This window comes from Clarias gariepinus, chromosome 26, assembly GCF_024256425.1.
Source record: "Clarias gariepinus isolate MV-2021 ecotype Netherlands chromosome 26, CGAR_prim_01v2, whole genome shotgun sequence".
NCBI classification, from domain to species: domain Eukaryota; kingdom Metazoa; phylum Chordata; class Actinopteri; order Siluriformes; family Clariidae; genus Clarias; species Clarias gariepinus.
In genome coordinates, this window is record NC_071125.1 from 20,603,381 (window position 1) to 20,626,739 (window position 23,359).

General features: G+C 40.0%; 1 protein-coding gene across 1 annotated transcript in view; it reads left to right on the forward strand.

Moving 5' to 3' along the window:
* The window catches only part of LOC128514212 (solute carrier organic anion transporter family member 5A1), a 45,692-nt gene that overhangs the window by 8,434 nt on the left and 13,899 nt on the right, over positions 1–23,359 (forward strand). Inside the window, exons 2-3 of the mRNA XM_053487958.1 lie at positions 20,049–20,181; positions 20,272–20,489. Of these exons, the coding sequence (XP_053343933.1) occupies positions 20,049–20,181; positions 20,272–20,489 (351 nt within the window). The remainder of the gene's footprint in view (positions 1–20,048; positions 20,182–20,271; positions 20,490–23,359) is intronic.

Genomic DNA, 23,359 nt, shown 5'->3' on the forward strand with positions numbered 1-23,359 from the left:
GGGAACAATGATGATTAGCGATTGGTTGTTGGGTATAATACTATCTGTGATTGTTGAGAACAGTGGTGATTAGTGATTGTTCATTGGGAACAGTGGTGATTAGTGATTGTTCATTGGAAACGGTGTCCAACTAAGTCAGGCACTACATGCTTGTGGTGACCCTACAGAACCTGCTCTCTCACCTCGTATAACCCCAGCTCTGTTGTGAGCTGGAGAGTCAAGTCAATTTTAGGGGAATATCTGCTCAGAAAGTAGACAGATAATTGACTTAGCTAAACCTTAATAAAAATTGTTTAGTTTATTTGTGAAATCCTAACACATTAGCGACGCTCTTATTCTCCATAACACCCTGCTCGAGTTCAGTCAACTCATTCACAAAGATGTCCTGTCCTGTTACAATCCCTTTGATGATCCCTATGATGGTTCAGGAGACAAAAGTACTGTACAGTTTGTCAGGTGTGTGCACTTTGACCCCCAACTCCTCCCGAAATTCCATCTCCCTGCAGCATGTGTGAGGATAAATACAGTACACACAGTTTGTACAGACAGCACTTTTAGAAAGAATGCACCGGCCCTGCCGTAGGGATCATCTGTCGCTTATCCTGAATTGATGTTCATGGCAAAGGCATGCAAGGCATTCGGTCAGCACCCAAACTGTTCCTGATATGGCAGGAAGATTTCGCATTGACGTCACGTGTCTTTGCTCGCTTCTATTCTGATTAAAGTAGCTGAGTAATGCGTTACCGTATCTGTAATGTAATATAAGGGACAGATGCTGAGATAATTTGCTCAGGCGATTTTATCATGTCCTGGAGAGATCATGCTTCCTTTTGTTTCCAGGATGCAGGAATACATCATTTATTTATAATAATATCAATACTAATACTAGGATATTTGGGAAAATGTTACAGCACTTTTGTATGACAGGTTACAACTATTGGGCCTCGTTTATTTTACTCGATCTTATGGTGATGGCATACGCCAATCAGCTGTGAATTATTAAATATATTTATGGCCCATGTGATGCATCCACAAATCTAAATGCTCACAGAGCTGAAAATGACAAACTGCCAGCTGAAATGCTGTAGTGCCTCCAGTAATGCAGCTCAGCCACTACATTAAAGGTCCCATATGTTACTATTTCTTTAACACAGGAGCTCAGAGCTCCCCAAAGGATATACGTTAATGCTCCAGCTGAAATACCCATCAGGTATCTTAATTTCACTCCTTTTCCAAATGCACCATTTCAGTGTCTATGGAAATGAGTTGCGCCCCTCCAGAGAACAGCCAAGCTGAGCAATAACCCAGGGGGTGGGGATCTTCTTATGTGAGGTCACATTAGTTGGAAAAATTAATTAAGAACAAAAAAAGGAGAAAAAGTTATCTAAAGGTCAACGAATGACTAAAAAGTATTAGGAAAAGATATATTATACATAAAACATTCATACAGTATAAACAGATCTCTATTATTAGAGCACACTCCTTCTTTGTGAGCAGGCAACGACAGCAGGCACCTTTATTTTTAATAGATGTGCCGTTTTTATTTCGTATCATACTGCGGCACCTCGGACGCTGTGGGGAAAAAAAAACATCCATGGGGAGAATAAAAGATGGGAGATACAAGTAGTCTCTTATACAGAAGCCCAGTGTTGTTGTGTGATACGCCCACATTTCATTTGTAACCTAATTTTGCTTGCTTGTGTACCTTGTACTTTCATAAAGGTACAATGTTGCATTTTCTCATCTATAGAGGGTGTAAACTTTTGCAGCACTCCCCTATATCCGTCATCATGTTATCATTTTCCAGCAGTCTTATCTCAGAACTAGGACTAACAAAATGTCTTGAAGAGTCTTAGAGCGATGCTGATTTCAAGGACTGAGATAAAGCATGCTGTTGTACATGATCATAACGGCATCAGTTAGAGTTACAGAAGAAGCCGTATTGTAACAGAATGTTGCGTAATCTGTGCACAGTGTTGCAGCGATCATGGGCTGACCTTAAAAATGAAAATGTCAAGAGATGTCAAGTGGCACACAAACCTCAGACACATTTTGATAGAGGCGATAGAGAAGCGTCAGCCTGAATGAGACTTACAGAAAAGGAGTAGAGGACCTTTTTGTGCAGCCTGGATACATTACTTATCATTATGTTTATGGCATTTATGTCCATGATCACATGCCTTGTTTATATACACACTAAAAAAACCAATCTGCTTCTGATTTATAAGGGGTGTTCAAGTCAAACTGGGACTTTTGATTGTGCAGAACACCACAACATAGTTAAGTGAGTAAAATCTACCTGTATAATCCCCTGCTACACTCATGCACTTCTCCCAGTGTTTCACTACGGCTTGGATACCATCAAGGTAGAACGTTTTCTCGGTATGGCAGAGCCACGATCGGACTGCCTGTTTTACATCTGAAATGCTGGCCTCCCAGGAACTCCTTTAATTGCCCAAACTTGTAGAAATGGCTTGTGTTGGTGAGATGATTGTGTGTACAGTTCATGCATCTCTTCTACAATTCACCGACAAGTTATTTGTCAGTTTTAAGGATCAAATTTTCCACTTGCTGTATATTCACGGGAACGACTGCAGTGGGATTATAGCCACTTCTGCTGGGTCATTAGTTTTATGCCTTTGTTCATGAGAAATCTCAGTTTAACTTGAACACCCATAAAACTCAAGATAAAAAGACAATGAAAAATTGCCAAAATCATGCCTTAATAGTGAAAGATCAAGGTTAGCACTGTCACCTCAAAACCTTCAATATCTGGATTTGATTCGCGCCTCAGGTTAGTGTGCATAGTGTTTGCATGTTCTGCCCATGCTTGATGGGTTCCTTCCACGCACAGTACTCCAGTTTCCTCCCACAGTCCATAGACATGCAGATTATGCTAATAGTTCCCAAATTGCTCGTAGGATAAAGTGGTATAGTGAGTGAGTGATTGAGCGACCTGACTTGACCTGACTAACTGACTTAACTTGACTGCCTGACTTGACTGTCTGACTGACTGACCGATCTGACTGCCTTACTTCTGTGCCTGATTTGACTGCCTGACTGTCTGACTGACCGACCTGACTGACTTGGCTGAACTGACTGACTTGACTTGACTTGACTTGACTTGACTTGACTGACCGACCTGACTGACTTGGCTGAACTGACTGACTTGACTTGACTTGACTTGACTTGACTGAACCGACCGACCTGACTGCCTTACTTCTGTGCCTGATTTGACTGCCGGACTGTCTGACTGACCGACCTGACTGACTTGACTGTCTGACTGACTTGACTTTACGACTTGGCTGACTGCCTGACTTGACAACTTGACTTAACCTACTTGACTTGACTTGACTTGACTTAACTGACTTGACTTGACCTGACTGGACCTGACTGGACTGGACTGAACTGACTTGAACTGACTTGACCTGACTGGACCTGACTGGACTGGACTGAACTGACTTGAACTGACTTGACTTGACTTGACCGACTTGACTTGACTTGACTGAACTGACTTGACTTGACCTGACTGGACCTGACTGGACTGGACTGAACTGACTTGAACTGACTTGACCTGACCTGACTTGACTTGACTTGGCTGAACTGACTGGACTGGACTGGACTGGACTGGACTGGACTGACTGATCTGACTGATTTGTCCGACTGAAAGAGCTAAATTTTCTAGTATTGCAGCTCAGCACTTGGAGTCTTATCCACTATTAAAACTCTCAACCTCTTCCAGGATACAAACATCTTTTCTGAGCTAACTGGTTGTTCATGAATATCATCTTTCTCATACAAGTACACCTCTGAATGATTTATGTATAAACTCCTTCATATTCAGCTTGATAAATGAGGCCCGTAGTTCAGAAGTGGATATAGCCTTCATTTTTCACAGGCTTAGGGTTGGAGAGATGTTCTGACATCTCACTATTATGTATATTTAAATGAACACTTTATCATAATTTTCTTATAAACGCTAAACCGTGTAATCGTGTATCTCAGGCTTTCAGTAAGAAAATTAGTGAAGCCAGATGTATTAGAGAGTAGATTTAGGCCACTGGCTATTTTTCTCTGTAGACTATTAGCTAGTGAAATGCTTTTAAAGCACTGGAAATGAGGGCGGTGGGTAATATTTCTTTTTTTTTTTATTTTTTTATTATTTTACAGTTGTTGAGCGTCTGTAAAAAATCTGCGGGATTCGTTTAAGGAAAAAAATGGGAAACATATTAGCAAGTGGCAGGTTGTATGGTCCTGCATCGCTGCTTGTTTGTACAACGGATTTTCATTTACTCGCTAATGTCTTGCACGGCAGCGCAAAAACAAGACGGCTTCTTCTGAGTTATGACATTTTACGCTTTTTGGTTTCACTCTAAGGGAAGCAGCTGTCCTCCTGTTCATCGTTTTTATGTCCAATTTTCTTGCCCAGCTGGCGTGTGAGAAATTTCTACAATCGTTTGAAGACCCGATAACTGAGGATTAAGTCTCGAATCCCAAGCACACAGCTTCCTGTTCCGGTCGTATCCTCGTTAACGTTTCTCTGGCTCTGTTGTAACTTCGATGTCTCTATTCCAGTCTGGTCATGTGACAGAGATTGACTCTGAATAAGATTAGCCTGAGAGAACAACTCACTGCCTGGGGCCCCGGAGGCTGCGCAGGAGTACAAAGGGATTAGTGTGAGTTCTGCTTAGCGATGCAATTCCACCGCTAAGTCCATTAAGTGAATTTAGTTCAGTGGGTCATACGGCGGATCTGGTTAACATCTTTGAAATAACCACTGTGTTATTTGCAGTGATCTTTTTTTTATGCACGTCCTGTATTTCATGCACACATTTGTGGAAAAAACACATTGTTTTTCATTTATGCGCGTCCTCTGCGACGCGTTCCTACAAGAACTAAAGTACAGTATTGCAAAGTAACCAGCTCTTTCATCTTCTGAGGTCAGTGTGGTTTTAGGCTGATTAAATGTAACGGTGTTTTTGATTGGCCAATGAAATCGCTTCGGACAAAAGAGGATTCGTTTATGTTCACTTCAGCAGGTTAACATCTGAAATCTAAATCGTGCACAAAATGAATAAAAAATAAAAAAAGTAAACTCGCTTGGCTTGGCTTTTCGATTTCATTTCCTCACACATAGGACAGCTTCCTGTCTTCCTGGTGACGGGATTAGTTGTAGCTCAAGATAAGAATAAGAAACGGGAAAAGACAATAGTGGCTGTAATAACTTGAATTTACTTTTGTGTTCTTTAGTCAATGATAAATTTATCTATGACGTGTCCATATATCAGAAGAACAAAACGCTTTGAGATATGAAGTTGTTGGAAAACGATTAATTCCGGAGTGATAAATGTATTTGCTCTTCATGTAAGACCACCTCGATATCGATTATTTTTTCCACACAGCGCCATGTTTTATTCCTTACTTAACTGTGATCCGCTAACTGCTTAAAATCTGGAACTCTGGCCTCCCAGGAACTCCTTGGAGTGAGGTCAGGAATATAACGGGGATGTGGCAATAACCTAACCCTAACCCAGCTGAATTCATGTAATGTACAAGGGGTGTTGATGGGTGTGAATTAGGGCTGTGCGATTAATTGAAATCGTATCGAAATCGCAATGTGAATATGTGCGATTTCTAAATTGCCTCACAGCGCGATTTTTTTTGCGCAGTTCCGACTTTTTCCACAGTATGCCATTTGAACCAATCGCAACGCAGCGCGCCTAAACATAGCGCGAGAACAGGAGACTGAGCTTAACGACAAATAGGCTGCAGAAACAGGGGCGCGCACACAAACAAGGGCTGAAACGATTCCTGGTATCTCGAGTAATTCGATTACAAAAAAAGATTGAGGCAAAATCTTCTGCCTCAAAGCGTCTTTTAATTAATTTTAAAAGCTGGCGTTTTGTTTTTGCGCAATTATTTGTTTGGCGTGACACAGCTCGCTTCCGGATGCAAAGCCGTCAGTTAACACCGACGAAGAAGAAGCGTTACGTCACCCACAAAGCGGAAGGAGGCGCTAACAGTTAGCTGTGTATTGATTTGATGGAGTGTTCTGTCGCAGGTTGCTACGGAAAGGAAAATGGAAAATTAGCGATAAAAATCTCAGCGAACCAAGAGAAGAAGAAAGCAGCAAGAAAAAACGACAGAAATTGTCAGTAAAGGCTTATGTTATGCCTGAGCTGTAAATTTCGAAACTTTTAGTTCTGAAAGTTAAGTTGCACAACGTAGTGTTTTTAACACGCACACACACACATTTACTTTTTGCCATAGGTCTGTTCTAGAGACATTTTGTTGCACTTTTACTAGGTGATTTTATTTTGCCTTATGTCTGTTTTAGAGACATGTTACTGGTCTTTGATAAAGATCCATTTGTTTACCTTTGGAAAAATGTTTCATATTCACACTGTAAAACATGTCTGTGTCAAAATCGCATAAAAAAAAAAAAAATCGCAATATTGTTCAAGAAAATCATGATGGGTTTCTTTTATCCATGGACAGATGTGTCTTTACTGTATCAAGTTGTCGTTTATGAGCAATTTCATCCCAAGTCCCGGTTTGACTTGAACACACCTCAAAGTAAGTTGACAAAATAGTGTAGAATTGTTTTTTTTTTTCCCCCTAATGTGAGATCGTTGAACGCATTATTGGTACCATATAGGATACGTAAAAGAAACACTAAAGTTTGGATTCAGGCAATAAATCAAAAGCACTACCAGATAACCGAGGTATCGTTGGACGCGAGGAGCTGGAGCTGGGTGGCGGTGCAGGTCAGGAGGTTTTTCTGTACCTTGTGATTTTTTTTTCCTTTATCTTGTGACCTTTCGCCTTTATGTAATGTTGTAACCCTGCAGCGCTCGTCTTCTCCCCCATACACTCCTCTGGATTAGCAGGAGGGCAGCGCGACACTGTGTGTGAGCGGAGAAAAAAACAAGCCATACAACAGAGGTTGTTTATAGTCTTAAGAATCCAGCCCATCGATGTCAATTAATTTTATGATGCGCTTTTGAGAAAAAAGAAATCCTAAAAATTTGTGCAACCTTTTCTAATCTCATCTCTCATGGCGTCTTCTCTCGGCCCGTCTCACCGCTCCAAGTGGTCTCCATGACGTTCACATGTAATTCTGTAAAGTCAACCTGAAAGAGTTTCACTAACCCCACAGCAGCTCTGTTTCCCTGTGGGTGCTAACATTTCACCCTATTGTGAGACCACACGACCGTATGGTGAGCTATTCGCTTTTGCTGGCGTGAAGTAAACGCACCCCAAAACCTCAACGTGAAGAGAAAGGAGGTCACTTTATCATCAAGTGGAGCATGAGTCACAAGCAAACCTACTCAGGCCACTTTTGCGGCCTGCTGAACAGGGGATTCATGCGTAGCTCAGTTTTTTTAATACCACAATAAAGTCAGCAGCAAGCTTGGGTAGCAAGCTATAGAGCTTAAGCAGTTAGGCAGCAGTAATAACAGTACCTGTCAGTGACACACACGATAGTGTGTTAGAATTGTACTGTATTATTAATGTGTGTTATAATTTATGGAGCATATGCATGCATTTTTTACCGTAGTTTAATGGCATGATGAGATTTCAGCCTTAGGAATGCTTTTGGTATTTCATTCTTTGGAATTTCATCCCTGATTCAATGACATTCCGAACTTGCTGGCTGTATTACTATAAAGTTGATGGAAAGCTGACCTTCTCTAAAGATTTTTCATTTCTAATTACATGGTTAAAGGTAAATGTGAGTAGCCAATTTGATTTAAAATATTCCACCTCCAATATTATGCCTTGAAGACATTTTTATGATGGGTGATCTGTATCAGGTGGGATGGTGGCTTGATGGTTAGCAATATCACCCTTCACCTCCTGGGTCCGGGTTCGATTCCTGCCTGAAGGTGTGCGTGTATGGAGTTTGGATGTTCTCCCCATGCCGAAAAACATGCAGATTAGTTTAATTGGCGTTCCTAATCTCCCCATAGTATGTAAAAGAGTGTGAAAGTATGTGTCCTGTGATGGATTGGAACCCCTTCCAGGGTGTACCCCACCTCATGCCCTAAGTCTCCTGGGGTAGGCTCCAGACCCCTGTGATACAGGATAAAGCGATAAAGACGACGAGAGTGAAATATGTATCTCATTATATAGGTTTGTTGCATGGGGGAAAAAATAGTTTTTAATATCTAAAAATTTGCATATTTTGTAAAGAAAATATATTTTTCTTTCTATTTAAAAAAAAATAGCATGCATATTGTGCCTAAACATCTTGCATTAATGATAAGATAAAGATTGTGGGTTTATGTTTAATTCATGTTTGTTAGTCTTAAAGGGCATCTACAATGGTAATAAATTTTACTTTTTAGTTGTTTTTCGTCTCCAGTGTGCTTGTACAAACAAACACAGGGAAAAATATTTTTCCTTCTTTTTTGTTCTTTTTTCAATTTATAAGAATTGTCCAAATTTGAGAACTTGTTGCTAAAGGGTAAGGGTGGAACTATACTTGCTTTTGTGTAAATGATGTGTACGCGCACGCATGTTGCCCGTCTTGCGTGTCTTTTGTTTATCAACAAAAAAAACAACAACATTAAAATCAGAAAATAATGTGACGTACCAACGTGACGTAACACATATGTAAACACTCGGGGCAGTGTAGAAGTCCGCAGTTGCCTCTGACCTGTGTGATCTTTATTGTTGCACAGGGACATATATACGTGCCAGAACTGTTGGTGGGAGATTAAACCTATCTTTAATGTTGACATGGAAACTACACTCCTCGAATGTCGCCAAGTTTGTTCACTTCATGCAAATCTCTCTGATGGAGTTCTCACAGTGCCCCCTACTGAAATCCAACGGTAACACGCTAGCATATATTAAATGCGCTCACATTGTTGCTGGTTAAACAGCAGATATATTTCTGCCCTAAGAAAAATAAAACACTTTGATACATGACATCATTGGAAAATAATCTATTTTGGGTAGTAAAACTATCTCCACTTCATGCCTGGCCCCATCATATAATAATAATAATAATAAGTTAAAATATGTTGTATACTTTTTTTTTTACGTATAAAAGTAATTTTTTAGGTACTAGATCTCTGAAAATTATCTTCTACTGAAGGCCTGATCTTTGGAAATGTTACCATTACTGACATGACATAACCATTAATGACTCAAAATCAACCAAACCAGGTTTTTTTTAAGTTCAAGTTTTTCTTTTTTAATATATATTTTTATAAAGACGTATATGAGTGCTTGATAAAGCTCAAAAACGAAAAAGAATATATATATATTTTTTTAAAAGACACCTTTGTCAAGAATCCCTCACTTGAGACGTCTCGAGCTGCTCTTCCTGCGCTCGGCAATCTTTCCGTAGGTGTTCATGGGTCAAACCACTTTCTGTAATTGCTGACTCATTCTGCGCGCTCGGTCCTGAGAGGGGTTTCCACATCAGCATCTGGCTTTTTTTTTAGATCTTCACCCGAATTTGCTGTCAGCGTCGGATAGAATGATACACGCTGACGTTGGGATCTGCGGAAACGGTGAATCAAGTCAGCATTGCATTAAGAGAACCCCTGAAGAGCAGGTACAGCGCAGTCTCAGCATGATGAAACTGGGAATTACAGCGTGGGAGGAGTGGATCTGTACAAGGCGCAAATCCAGATTGCTGATTTTTCTCTTTTATACCCAATCACCCCTCTCACCTCCGTCACCAAGGGCCGCTTGTCATGTAGATATTAAAAGAAAAAATGTCTGGTCATCATTTAATTAGTGGGTTAAAGCTGTTTCGAGGCAACGATGATGCCGGAGAAATTTACTCCATACAGCAGAATGTGTAACGCTTCACTGCATCATATCAGTTATTTATGATGGCTTTGGCTTTCTCCGCCAGATTACGGAAATGTTTCCAGTCTTTGAGCACAAACGCTCACAGCCCAGATTCTTCTCTGTATCAGTTTTTTAAAAAGGTTTGCGTTTTACTCTTGTAATTAATTCACTCTTGGCATTGAGTCACTGCAGCGTCTTTAGGACTGATTAAGTCATAAATGTTTCATATTGTAGAGGATTCTCCTGTAGACTACTGCACTGGGGCTTTAATTCCTTAAGCAGCAATTTTTGCTTTCATTATTCACTTACAAGGCACATTCTTAAATAGATTAATTAATTAAATAAAAACTAAATTCATGCACATTTGACAGTAAAAACAGCTTGTCCCAGTGCTAGGTGCTTGTAATAGCTGCTTAAACGTCTCAAGTGAGGCGTCTGGCTTTCTTCCTTTTTCTGGGCCTAAACAAATGCAGTCGACCAACTGCTTCCCGTCCTCCAGAGCAAAACCCCAAGCATGTTTCCGATAAAATCACGATCATTGTTTGAAATAAATGACCAGTCGCACAAACTCACGATGTGTTTTAACAGATGTCATGAGGAAAAGGCGCCTTGAGTTGTGCACGTGTGCTGTTTCGGAGGACAGACGTGTCCACATTGGAGTCACATAAAAGTCTCTTGTAATTATAAGTGTGAACCATCATGACATGTAAATCTGATTTAATAACAATAAAACAGGATTGGACAGCAAGGTGTGTATGCCATTATATAGAATTTTGGCATGTGAAGCTTGATGTCTACACCTGCATACATTCAGCATAATTGTTCTCTAGTGTAAACGTGATCCTCTGACAGCAGACTTGATTGTCTTTACACTCGGTAACGTTTTTCATAGAGGAATTTCCTTGGAACCTGTAGATCGGTCGGTTTAATCCAGTGCATCACAGGATGTAATGCTGCAAGTGAACTGATCACCTCACCAAGCGTCTGGATCTCAGACCTGCACACCCCAAACACTCGTTTTATTAGGAAACTGTTCTCTGGACTGTTCCACCCAATGTAATAGTGAAAAAAAAAAAACTTAAGTAGAGGGACAACCTAAAAGAATGTTGTGCCACATCTGGAGGGAAATAAAACACTTAAGACCCTGGCTCTAAGTGCACAAACAGCTGCATCAGCTAAACTAGCAGTTAGCTTGAAAGCATCCATCACAGGCTAAAAAGCATTCCGACCGGGTCGTCTGGCCAGCAGGGCCACGAGAGGACAGAGTGTAATGAGACGCAGAGTCAGACAAAGACTCAGTAGTTAAGGGGAATTAAACAAGAGTGCCGATTTAGGCTTATTTATTATGCATGATTTGTGAACTAAAATTAAAAAAGCATTTAAAGGGAATTAATTCTCTTCTTTTAGTTTTTTTATTAGTTGTGTATCCTGGGGAACATTTTCGCCTTTGATTCAGGTTGACTTATGTCTTTGAGAAGGATGTTTTCATGCATTTTCAATAGAGATTGTGGAAAAAATTGAATCGAGTTGTGAATTTCGATTCTTTTGGGTGCTCCCAAATCGATTTTTTTTAAGTATTATTTTTACATTTATAACAGAGATGAACCAGTTGGTCGGCCAGCGACCAGAATTGGCTGGTTTTCAGTTTGATTACCGTGACTGGTCCACCGATATAAATGATTCCCGCGACTAGCGGAGCTGGCGGCCGACAGTTGTAACAGTGGTGAAAGTATTTTTAAATTCTTACTGGGTCTAGTGGAGAACAAAACATGGAGGTGTGGGACAGTCCTGAAAATCTTGTAAGTTTCTCTTTATATTTCCACTTATTCCACTTTAAAATATCAGCTCCGTTAACTTTCGAAGTTCCCTGGTTAAATCCCAGATAGCGTTAAATGGAAATCTAGTGCTCTAGGGTGTACCATCTCTTGTCACACACGTCAAATAGCACCCTTGATCAGGGGTTGGGGAGCGATATGGGATTCAGCCTTGTGATAGGAGCTTGTTTGCTTTGTATTTGTAGATAAAAGAACACAGATAGTTTGAAAGTTTTTTCTTGCTCAGTTCTGTGTTCCATACAGACATCCTATCATCCCATGCTGCGACCGACAGTTAGTGTAATTAACGGTTATTACGATGCATATAGTCAAACGTCCACCACTCATGGAATGCCTCTCGTCCAATCAGATTGCTCGGTCGGAATTAACTGTTGTATAATGGTATTTAACTTCTTGAGCCATGGTCTGTGTCATCTCCTGATCTAAACCAAATAGTAAACTGTTGGACAATGGTGAAGAATGAGAAAAAGTGTTGTGCCTAAAGAGACAAAAGAGTCCTATTAGCCGGATCATATAGACCTGCACAAAGTAAAAATATTGACTATTTCAAAATGCTAATATACTGTAGTACCTTTTTTATATCATGCACCACTGGTCCTGACATCATGCATTTTGTCAGCAGTTGCTTTTTGCATTACGCTTTAAATCAGTACACACAAAAAAAAAGATTTGTGAAAATACAGTCTGATACAGAGTTACACAAATCACACAGATTATTGGCTTGCCTTCTGTGCAAGTGAATTCTTTCTAAACTATGGATAAAAGTTCCAGATGTGAATATAGTCATGCATGCATATTATCTTCCTTTGCTTCCAACATACAACATTTTTTGCATGAATGGTTCGTCAGTGTGCAGAAATGTCTGCTAAAGAAGAAGCTGTTCTTGGTTTCATGAAACGTGAAACAGGAAGTAAAGTGACAGGAGCTTAGGATAGCTTGAACACCTGACCTGAACTTCCACGCCAATGTTATTAAGAGGACCAAGGATCAGTTGTCAGGACCGCCTCTAGGCTGGACAACACTTAACTATTCATACAAAGGGAATTAAAAAAATAAAATAAAAAAAAACACTTACAATCCTAAAAGCCAGAATATTTTATTTGTCTATTTTTTATTTATTTAAGTTTAGTTTTAATCCAACTTGTCTGACACGGGAGAATTTCTTTCTGCTTTAGTTAAATACCAGTACACAAAAACACCATTATGTTTGAAAGTCAGTCAGCGGTATCTCTTTCTTTTTCTCTCTTTCACTTTCTCTCTTTCCTGTGTCAGCTATCCCGCTGTCTTTGTCTGACGAGTCACTGCAGCTCTTTGGACCGGGAGGCCCCGGTGCCCACTGTGAAGCTCAGTAGCCTCAAAGTCACACCTGCTTGGGGGTGAAAAACTAACTCCCGTCTGAAATGATCAGAGCTTTGTTGGCTCTCGTGCCTCAGGTGAGGCTTACTAACGTGAGAATCTATTAGAGACATCTGACTCCTGAGCCATGGATGTGGCTTTAGGGAAGATCTCTTTAGGGAAGATCTATTTTCATCTGTAAAGATTTCCAAGGCTGCCATAATAGATCCATCCATCGATCTAAGAACCTCCTGTAGTCCAACTAGGGATGTGGAGGCCGATGTGGACAACTGTATTTATTCCCCTTGGCACGACCGTAAAAATGCCAATTAGTCTAATCTGCACTGTGGGAGGAAACCGGAATACCCGGAGGAAACCCACCAAGCACAGAAAGGGAGAACATGCAAACTCAAAAAAACAAAATTTAAGCCAAAAAAAACATGCAGGCAATCTTAAGTATAACCCAATTTCTTACATTTGCCTCTCTTTTTTTTGGTTTTTAGTTTAATTTTTATCCAATAAATAGTGGCACGATAAGAAAAAGTTATGCTGTTGTTCATCTGAGGTTGTATTTGCCCAATACAGACACAAAAAAACAACACAGTATTAAATGAGGGAACACTTACTTTTTCACAATTGTACCCGTTCAATAGAGTTTTTTACTATAAAGTAGATCAGCTACCTTGTAAATTAAAATATGACTGCAGATGTATCTCTGCTCATTTTCTATACAAGGGACTTAAAATAATCGGATTAGACCAGGCGAACAGGTCTGTGCTGCATCAGGCCACGCTGTGGGAAAGGTATAAAGCTGGAAGAAGACGCCGCTGTGTCAGCAACAGAACAGAACAATAGAGTTGTTCCCCCCGTTTCACACACCCCTGCCACTCAGGAAGGTCACATAGTTGAATTGATCTGCAAACCGACCTTCCTGACTGAGCTTGTTGTAGCATACCAGCATATTACTGTTGTTCACAAATAACACACAATTATCTATGTACACAATTTGATGGTGCAAAATACCAACACCGTTATAAGATTATTTCTTTATTTCTTTATATAATCCTCTGCTACACTTATACACTTATCCCAGAGTTTCACTAGTGCTTGGATACCATCAAGTTTTTTTAATACACCAGAGCCATGATCAGACTGCTTGCTTCATATCTGAAACGCTGGCCCCCCAGGAACTCCATTAAACATGTGAAAATGTCTTGGAGGAAGGGAGGTCAAGACATGACAAATAACTCCCGGCTGAGTTCTTGTGATATGCATGTGATGTTGATGAATGATTGCGTGTACAGTCTCTTCCACAAGGATTAGGCGTTCCACTCGCTGAACGTTCACTGGAGCGACTGCAGTCAGCACCGAGCTACTTCTAGAATTTTTATTACGCAACGTACAGCCTTTATTAGAGAATTTGCACCATTAAGATGTTTTACTGCGGCTAACAGACTCATCACCGTACGGTGCTTGTCGTGTTCTGTAAATCAGTTTTCCGTTATTCATTCATGAGAAATTTCATCGCAAGTCTCAGTTTGACTTGAACTCCCCTTGTATACATCCATGTATTTTTCACACAAGCTACGTTTTAGTTGTTTGAAACCGGTGCCTTGTATTTTTTTCGGGTGCTGCGTTTTTTTCATACTTGGGTAGGATTCTGCAACTTTGTGTTTTATTGCCTGTGCTTCAGGCAAAATCCAGGGCAGAAAGAAAGATGGCCTGAAATGAAAAGAACAATGTAGATTTTGGAGTCTCCAAGGACACTAACGGAGTTTATTGGTATGCTTCGGGGTCCTTCAGAGACATTAATTACCTATAGAACCATAGACTCCTTAGTGTGCACTGTATCCTTTAAACAAAACAAAAAAAAAAATCATCAACTGTGTATAATTATTTTTGTGGAACCGATTTATTATGCACGAAAGGTGCTTTTACTGTCCTCTACGGACGCCTGGCTAACCGCGGCTAGTGTCATTATCCGGTCTCTTATGGTGTCATTGGCACAATAATGAACTCCCGAGTATAAATCATGTATCCAGGCAGCGGTGTTTTAATTTGCATTGCCTGAGACATCCAGGGTGACCGTGTGCTTATGCTTTCGTTTGTAAGATTTATGCATTTTTTTTTTTTAAGGGATACTTCTTATGTCTTCATCATCTTGTATCTTTGCAATTGCATTTTTTCATAACCACCAAGGTCTTAGGACAACTGTACACAACCGTGTGGATGGAATGGTAAACCATTACGCAGGACCGTGCCCACTTATTTACAAACTCATTCACACCTAGGGGGCAATTTATCACTGGCAGTCGAGCTACCAGCATGTTTTTATGAGGTGGGAGGAATCCTGAGAACACAGAGGAACGTGGGAAACTCTGCACAGACGTAACCCGAGCTTGAACCCTGGAGCTTTTCTACACCCTCTCTTTGTAAATGTGTTCTTTGCTCTGAGCAGCACTTGTCTGTTATCTATTCCAAACTTTCTTGGGTTTTTATCCCAGGCGTCGCCACATCGCATCGTTTGATCCTCAAGATCTGATTTTACACCGGATGCCCTTCCTGTCACAACCCATTTTCTAACCAGGCTTGGACTGGCACTTAATGCAGTGTCTGAGTTGTACGGTAGGGTAACGGGTCTTGCCCAAGCCCCACCAGTGGTGACACGGAGGTAGTGGGGCTCAAACCACTGACCCTCTGATCAGCATCCCAGAGCCTCAACCGCCTGAGCCACCACCGGCCCAGAGGAATGCATGGACTCCACCTTTAAATTGGTCCACAATAAGGCCAAATAAGATGTCCATTATATCATATGGTTTAAGCAATTATTTTATATAAGGCAGGGCTGACATTGTGTGATCCTGTGGTTTCATCGTCCTGTGAATAAAATTGCTCTCCCTCTCAATCTCCCTCCTAAATGAAGCTCCTAATCCCCTTAGTTTTACCGTTTGGAATTTTCGTTTCCTTCATGGTCATAATTTACTCCTTGGATTTTATTAATTCCTGCTCTATAAAGCAATGTCTTTGCAACACCCGACCTTTTAGGGCCTATTAATTTCCCTGTCCCACGGTCAAGTGAGAAGGTCTTTTCATATTAAGGAACTGGATAAGATTGGTGCTCTTTCGGTATTCATGCACATGAGCCTCAGTGAGGATGGTGGTTGATTATGACGATCCAATGTTGCATAGCCAACATACTTCTCACTCCAGCGCCTCTGCCGCCCTTCCTGAGCGTGTGTACATTAGCCCTGGCTTTGGAGCATGGCCAAACAGCAGGACAATTTAAAGAACCTTCAGCTCTATGAGTTCTTTAGTTATTTTGTTTTATCCAGGCAGAGAAACTTAGGCAGGAATGGAGCACGGCGTGGCATGCCTTATCGGAAAAACAATCAACGACAGGGTGATGTGGCAGAATTCTTACCGACTTTCAGTACAAACTGCTGACACAAGCGACTTTAAGAAACCCTAAACAACCATTTCCTGAGGGAAAACTTCACTGTAAAAACTTTCCTTTGGTAATGGGTTCGTATACTCCTTTTTAACAAGTTAATATACTCAATTTAAGTCTTAAATCATGCAGTCTGGAATCTTTTTTAATTGATATACATTCGTAAAATTAATAATTAAAGTTTTCTTTATTATTAAAAATACAAAGTGGTATAAATGACAGTATCAGACACGATGAGGTGCGAAAGTGGCATGTATAACCCATACAGACCTTTTATTAACAGTTTTAGTTTGCAACAGTGCTGAAAACTGTCATTTTTTATTCTGCACTTGCAGCTTTTTCCGAAGATAAACTATCTAATTTGTCTTTTCTGATTTGTCTTTTGTATGAAGGGTCATCGTGACTTCCCAAAAATAGGTTGTTCGCAAAAGGGCACAAAAGCTCTGTACTGCCTCCCTTAATGTATGAAGATCTCTGCAGTTGCTTATTCATTCAGTTGTTTTTCCTGCTCATTTTATAGCATTCATGGTTCTTCCATTATGTATACTGCCTTAATTTCACAGCACTATAATAAAAACATCTGTTCATCATGTAATCGACTCTTTAATTCAACTCGCTCTTATGCTTTCACGCCAGCTGTCTTCAACTATAGAGGCAATATAGATATATTAATTAAGCATGTTGAGTAACGAAGATGCCAATTTGTGCTTAAAATACTTATTATCTCATCTAGTTATTCAATAAATTAGATTAGCGTTTAAGGAGTACTGAAATGAGCAGCGAGTATGGGTCTGTATAGCGTACATATGAATGAGTATAAATATGTTTTGCAGAGGTGGAAGATAACTAACATTTACTTGAACAATTACATTTTTAAATATGTATACTTTACTTAAATCATTTAATTAGGGAATAATTTTCACTTTTACTTCACTACTGCATGGCTTTACGTTACATAACCACAGTGTGGCACTTGAATCAGTAATATCGCCACCTGCAGGCTATTATTCGTAATTGTGTGATTTGCCTTCCCGTCGTAAAATGCGCGGTCATGTAGCAGGTGTTTGAAATCAGAAGCAGAGATGTTGGACCACATCTGGACGGATGGTTGAGTTTTACAATATTATACCCGAGATATTTCACTCAAGTACAGGATTGGAGTACTTTTGTCCACTACTGGTGCTCAAGTCAGTACAGCATTGTTTTTTGTTTTTAATTGCGGATTTGAACCGAGCATGTCAGTCAGTCTGATAAGCATGGCAGATAAAACCATTTACGCTTACCCTTTATAGTTGAAAATGCACAGTACGTTCCCTTTTTTACATTTTTAATCAGGCACCAGATAAATCCATCTGGCTTGCATGTCATCAAAACAGATTTTTCTTTTTCATGAACAGCCTGGAGTTATTAAAAACTAGTAAAACTTTTTACAAGGAAAGCAACGTTTGTTAATTTGGCGATTCTTCACCAGCAGCACAGTGCACAAAGGTTTTTCTAAAGTTTCATCAAAATCTGACCAGGCCACAGTTTCAAATTTCTGGACTTTGAAGTACCATGGTGCAACTGGGGAGTAAGCGAGCTCGAACAGGCCGAGCAGCAGCATTTAGCATATGATCTCATAAAATGACGCTGGCACGTGCCAGCATAGAGAAGAGAAAGGCTGCCTGGTCTGGTGTTCGGATCCGCCCGGACTTTTAAAGGACGGGTCCATGATCGCACATCCCTGTAAATTAAATACCATTTAAATGCCTCAGTTCAGAGAGAAAGTTATGAAAAGGAGATATCATGATACACATTCACATTCCTCATTCTGCCTTGCCCTCTTAATTAAATACTGCAAGCCTGATGGCATTTTTAGGCTTTTTTGGGGGGGAGTGAAAAATAATGCATAGATCCCATGGCAATAGATACAATAAGAGCACGGGGCAGTTTGTAATTTGTACTCTCTTCTTGCTGTATGCAGAATGATTTGTCATCATAATGAAATCGCTGATGCTGTCAGCCAAAACACATTTTTGTATTGATTTTATTTTTTTATGTTGTACGTAGTACACAAAATGTGTGTGCCAAAGAAGCTGCTTTGGAAATTCATGCAACATGGAAGTTACCATTTTGCAGTGGGCTCCGATCCACCACGGCCCGGGATCAGCATTTATGGATATACTGTACAGCCTTCTGTAAAACGTTTGCACCATTCAAATCTGTTACTGTGGCTAAGAGTCTCCGCACCACACTGTCCATAAAGATTTATGTAAATGTCAATCATTTTTACGTCTTCATTCATAGGAAATTTCATCACTAGTCCTGGTTTGACTTGAACGCCTCTCGTATATACAGATACTTGATGCATTAAAATGCTTCAGTAATATTTATGGCTCCCAGTAAAGTAAAGTAAACGTAACAGATGGGTCTATAAGCATTATGCAAATATAACATTTGCATACTGAAAAAATATGTGGAAAAATAGGCTAATTCAAGGCAGATCACCTCAGTGAGCATATGGAGCAGCAGAGAGATCAATCTTTATAAGTGAGAGGGATGCACTGTTTGTATAATCGACATGTAGCCTGCAGAGGTGCACACTCATATTTCTCCTAAATTTCAAAGAGGCAATTATACATCCACATTCTAACATAGGTTATTTTTTTTTTATATAAACAACCAACATTGAACACAGGCTAAAAGTATTGTAGCTTATTAAATGAAAAGACAGTTTTCAATGGACTGCCTTGATTTAACATGAGCTTTAGCCATGCATATGACTTAATGATTTTGTATGTAGTTTATTTTTCACTTGCACATGCATATGGGACTGATCTGCGTGTTCGTGCCAGGCCACTGAACACCTTTACCGCCCGTGCTGTTCCGCTGATGGATCGCAGGATCTTTAACTGATTCGGCATTGACCTGGTTGAACTGCTGTGAGTGAGTTCAATGTTGCATAACTGATGATGGACACCACGACATAATCGCTGTATCTGCTTTAAAAAATGGCCGGAGGTCATCATTTATTTTTGCCAGGGTTTTTTTCTTTTTTTTTTCATGATGCAGCTTAATATGATGCAGATATTGAAAAAGTGAGCTATCTGTTATTTTATTTATACATTTATAACAAAAAAAAGCAAAAAAACATTTTTACATTTATATATGTTTGCATATGAGGTGATAAAATCTCGCAGTTATATCTATAATCCTACAGGAGGTGCACTCTAAACTATTCACATGTTGGCAGACTGCACAGCGTCCTGTGTGGTGGGAGCGAATTATATGCTAAGTCTGTTTAGAGTTGTAACAAAATCAAGGAAAAAAAAACTATGTTGCATCGGGATGTTTATAAAATCATGATATTTACAGGACCGCAATCAAATTGAACCAGCACCTAGGTATCATGATGGATCGTATCGGGTAATCCCTAGTGATTCCCATCCCTATTACTTTTTTTAAAATGATATGAAGCTAAAAGAGTCTTTGTTAACAGTTAGCCAGTTAACGCACGAGCAAATGTGTAACTCGGTTATTAGCTGAAGAGAAAGGAACATCGAAAGTCTTAATTAGGATGGTCATTAAGGTGAATAAAAGGGCTTAATGCTGTATGGTAATTGTGTGTGTGTTCACAGCTATCATGTATGTGATGGGCGCTCTGGGTCCTGCGGCTGGGTATCTCCTAGGAGGACTCCTCATCGGCTTTTATGTGGATCCCAAAACCATCGTTAATATCGACCAGAATGACCCTCGCTTTGTAGGCAACTGGTGAGAATCATTTTATTTTTATTTCCCGAATAAAATACAGTGTCAATGGAGATGTGATTACTTCTAACCTCCTCTTTTATTTCTTTGTAGGTGGAGCGGCTTTTTGCTGTGCGCCATCGCCATGCTGCTGGTCGTTTTCCCCATGTTCGCCTTCCCCAAGAAACTACCCCCTCGGCACAAAAAGAAGAAGAAGAAAAAGCTTAGTAACAATGGTGAGGCGACCAGCGAGGATGACGTCATGAAGGAGAAATCCAACAGCAAAGGTCAAACGGTGACCTCGTCCATGGGCTTTGGGAAGGACATCAAAGGTAAGATTCCTCTCAGGAGGATGATCCGATGACGTTTATCTCTTCTTTAGGGACACAGGGTTGCTTTGGATTGACATCAGAAATCTTGAGCTTTATATGTGGAGCAATAATGTCAAGGCTTCCCCCGAATGCAGGAAGGGAAGTTCTCTGATAAATTGCAGGCGCGTTATCTGGGAGTGAAATGGGCCGTCCGCTTTTCCTCTAAATGAGCTCCCAGGAGGCCGCCTTCGCACCGCTGAAGCACACGCCGCTGTTCTCTGTGTTAGCGCTTTTTTTTTTATTTCACATGCCGCAGCTACTTTAAAAATGGTCCCAAAGAAAGGACATAAATTGATGATCTAAGGTAAAAGATCATAAAAATAAGCAGAGATTATATAACCCACCAATATGTCTTTTATACTATAGTTTGACTTTTGAAGAACCTTGGGAAATGTCTCTCATTAATAGAAATTTACAGTAGATGTGAATATTACCATAGGGCTATGGCACTTCCATAGCTAGTACTATCACTGGCACTTCCATGGTAGTACTATGGTGTGTATCACTGTACTAATGTGAAAACCGTGGTACTTATTGGTTACCACAGTGGCTGCCATTACATAGTGTTTTACATGTCCTATGTTAGCACTATACTGTCAAAAATACAAAAGAAACTATATACCATGGTACAGGTGCCATCAGATTGGCAGAATTTTACAGGATGTGAAATTAATTTGACATTAAAGGCCACCAAGGAATCCTGTCAGGTTAGCTTATAAAGAGCATATGTAAATTTTCTGAAATGTCAGGTTAGTCAATATTAGCCACCTAGCTAGCATCAGAAATATTACAAAAATATCTGAATTTGTTTTATTTTAGCTAATGCTAGCCAGCTATCTAGAATTAGCATCCAAAACAATTAACAACATTAAGAAAAAGCTACTTAAAAATTCTTTCAGGTTAGCTTTATAAGACTAAATCTTATTAGAATTCCTGTCAGGTTAGCTTATATTAGGCATCTAGCTAGCATTTAGCAGTAGCTAGCAGACACTGTTTTTATTTTTGAATCCTGTCATGTTAGCTGATGGTTACCAGATGGTTAGTTTTAAGGGGCAAAACAATTAAGCCCAATTATAAATACAGCTTTAAAAAAGTCTTGTCTAGTTCGCCATCGCTATTAAAATAAATAAATAAACAAACAAGTATGACATAATTTTACTTAAATAGCTATAGTTTAGCCAAACATCATGTAAATGGATATTTGGCTAGCATTAGCAGTAAAGATTCTGAACCTTCACATCAGCTTGTAGAAGCTAGAAACTTAGCGTTATAAACATTTAGTAGCATAAGACATAAATATTCTCTCAATAATAGTCATAATAATTGGATATATTAATTAATAATAATTACTTTATTATTCCGGCGGCATGGTGGTGTAGTGGTTAGCACTGTTGCCCTACACCTCCGGGTTCGATTCCCACCTCGAATCTGTGTGCATGGAGTTTGCATGTTCTTTCTATGCTTGGTGGGTTTCCTACGGGTACTGTGAAAGATAATCGGAGTACACGCATTAGGCTGACTGGTGTTCCCAAATTGGCCGTAGTGTGTACAGTAAATGAGCATGTGAGTGTGTGTATGTTTGTGCCCTTCCTTGTGCCCTAAGTCTCCTTGGTTAGGCTCCAGGCCCCACGCGACTCCGTATACAGGATAACGCCGTATAGACAGTGAGACGATGAGAGGAGATTTATTAATCCCAAAGGGAAATTGTAATTTTTGCAGGAAGCTGGGGTCAGAGCGCAGTGTCAGCCAGGATACAGTGCCCCTGGAGCAGATGAGGTTAAGGTCCTTGCTTAAGGGCTCAACAGTGGCAACTGGAGCAGTGCTGGAGCTCGAACCTCAGACCTTTCAATCAAAAACCCAGTAACCTACAGCCTTAACTGTTTGAGCCACCACTGTCCACAAATAATACCTTGACAGGACAGCTAATGTAAAAGTAGAAATTTCTGTTTATTTTAATGCTTATGTCTTTCTCCTTTAATATATATAACGATGCATTAGCATGAAGGATGACCTTTTTTGAAATACCGAAGTGAACTCGTCTGCTTTGATTTGCAGCGTGATGGGCTGCATCACCGCAATTATCTCTAAAACACCTCCAAAACCCAATTGTTAGCCTGCAGGTGCTTGAAACTTATATTCTACATCCATTTAATACTGTCAGATCCGAGTTGTGTATTGAAACAAGAGAAAAAAACCCATAAAAGCATTTTCAGTTTACATCTGATAGCACTTGACTTGCATGTGCACGACCTCTGAAAGTCCTCGACAGCTACTTGTGTGGATTTATGATATACGTGTGGGCTTTTTTAAATTAATTATCAGCTAAAGCGACGCACTCTGTGTGCCAGTTAGTTAGGGGTTCAGGAACAAATGTAAACCCCTGCAGGTTACTATGGTAACAGGAGGGAGTGCACAAACCTGCTAATTGCTAAGCGAGCTCGTCGACTACCATGGCATGCCCCTGAAAGAGTGACGAAGCAGCGCTGCTTTGTTTCAATTTTAGTTAAACTGTTATTGAGTGTTATCAAGATGAAAATAAAGCTTTCACTAAACTTTATTAAAGCATGATGCATCGAGTAAATTAATTGTCTGTATATCCATTAAACATTTGTTAATAAACAGTTTATTAGAGCATATCTACTTCCCTTTGAAATAGTAGTGTTTCTGCTTCATGTTCTGAATGGAGTAATATATATGACAGATGCTAGATCATAAGACGAACAGCTGCAAGTAAAAGGACTGGCATTTTGAGGAGTGTGTGTGCGCCCTCTCATTGCTCATAGTATTGGTTCTATCAAGGTGATGTTTTAAGCTAAATTGTTTTTCAGTCA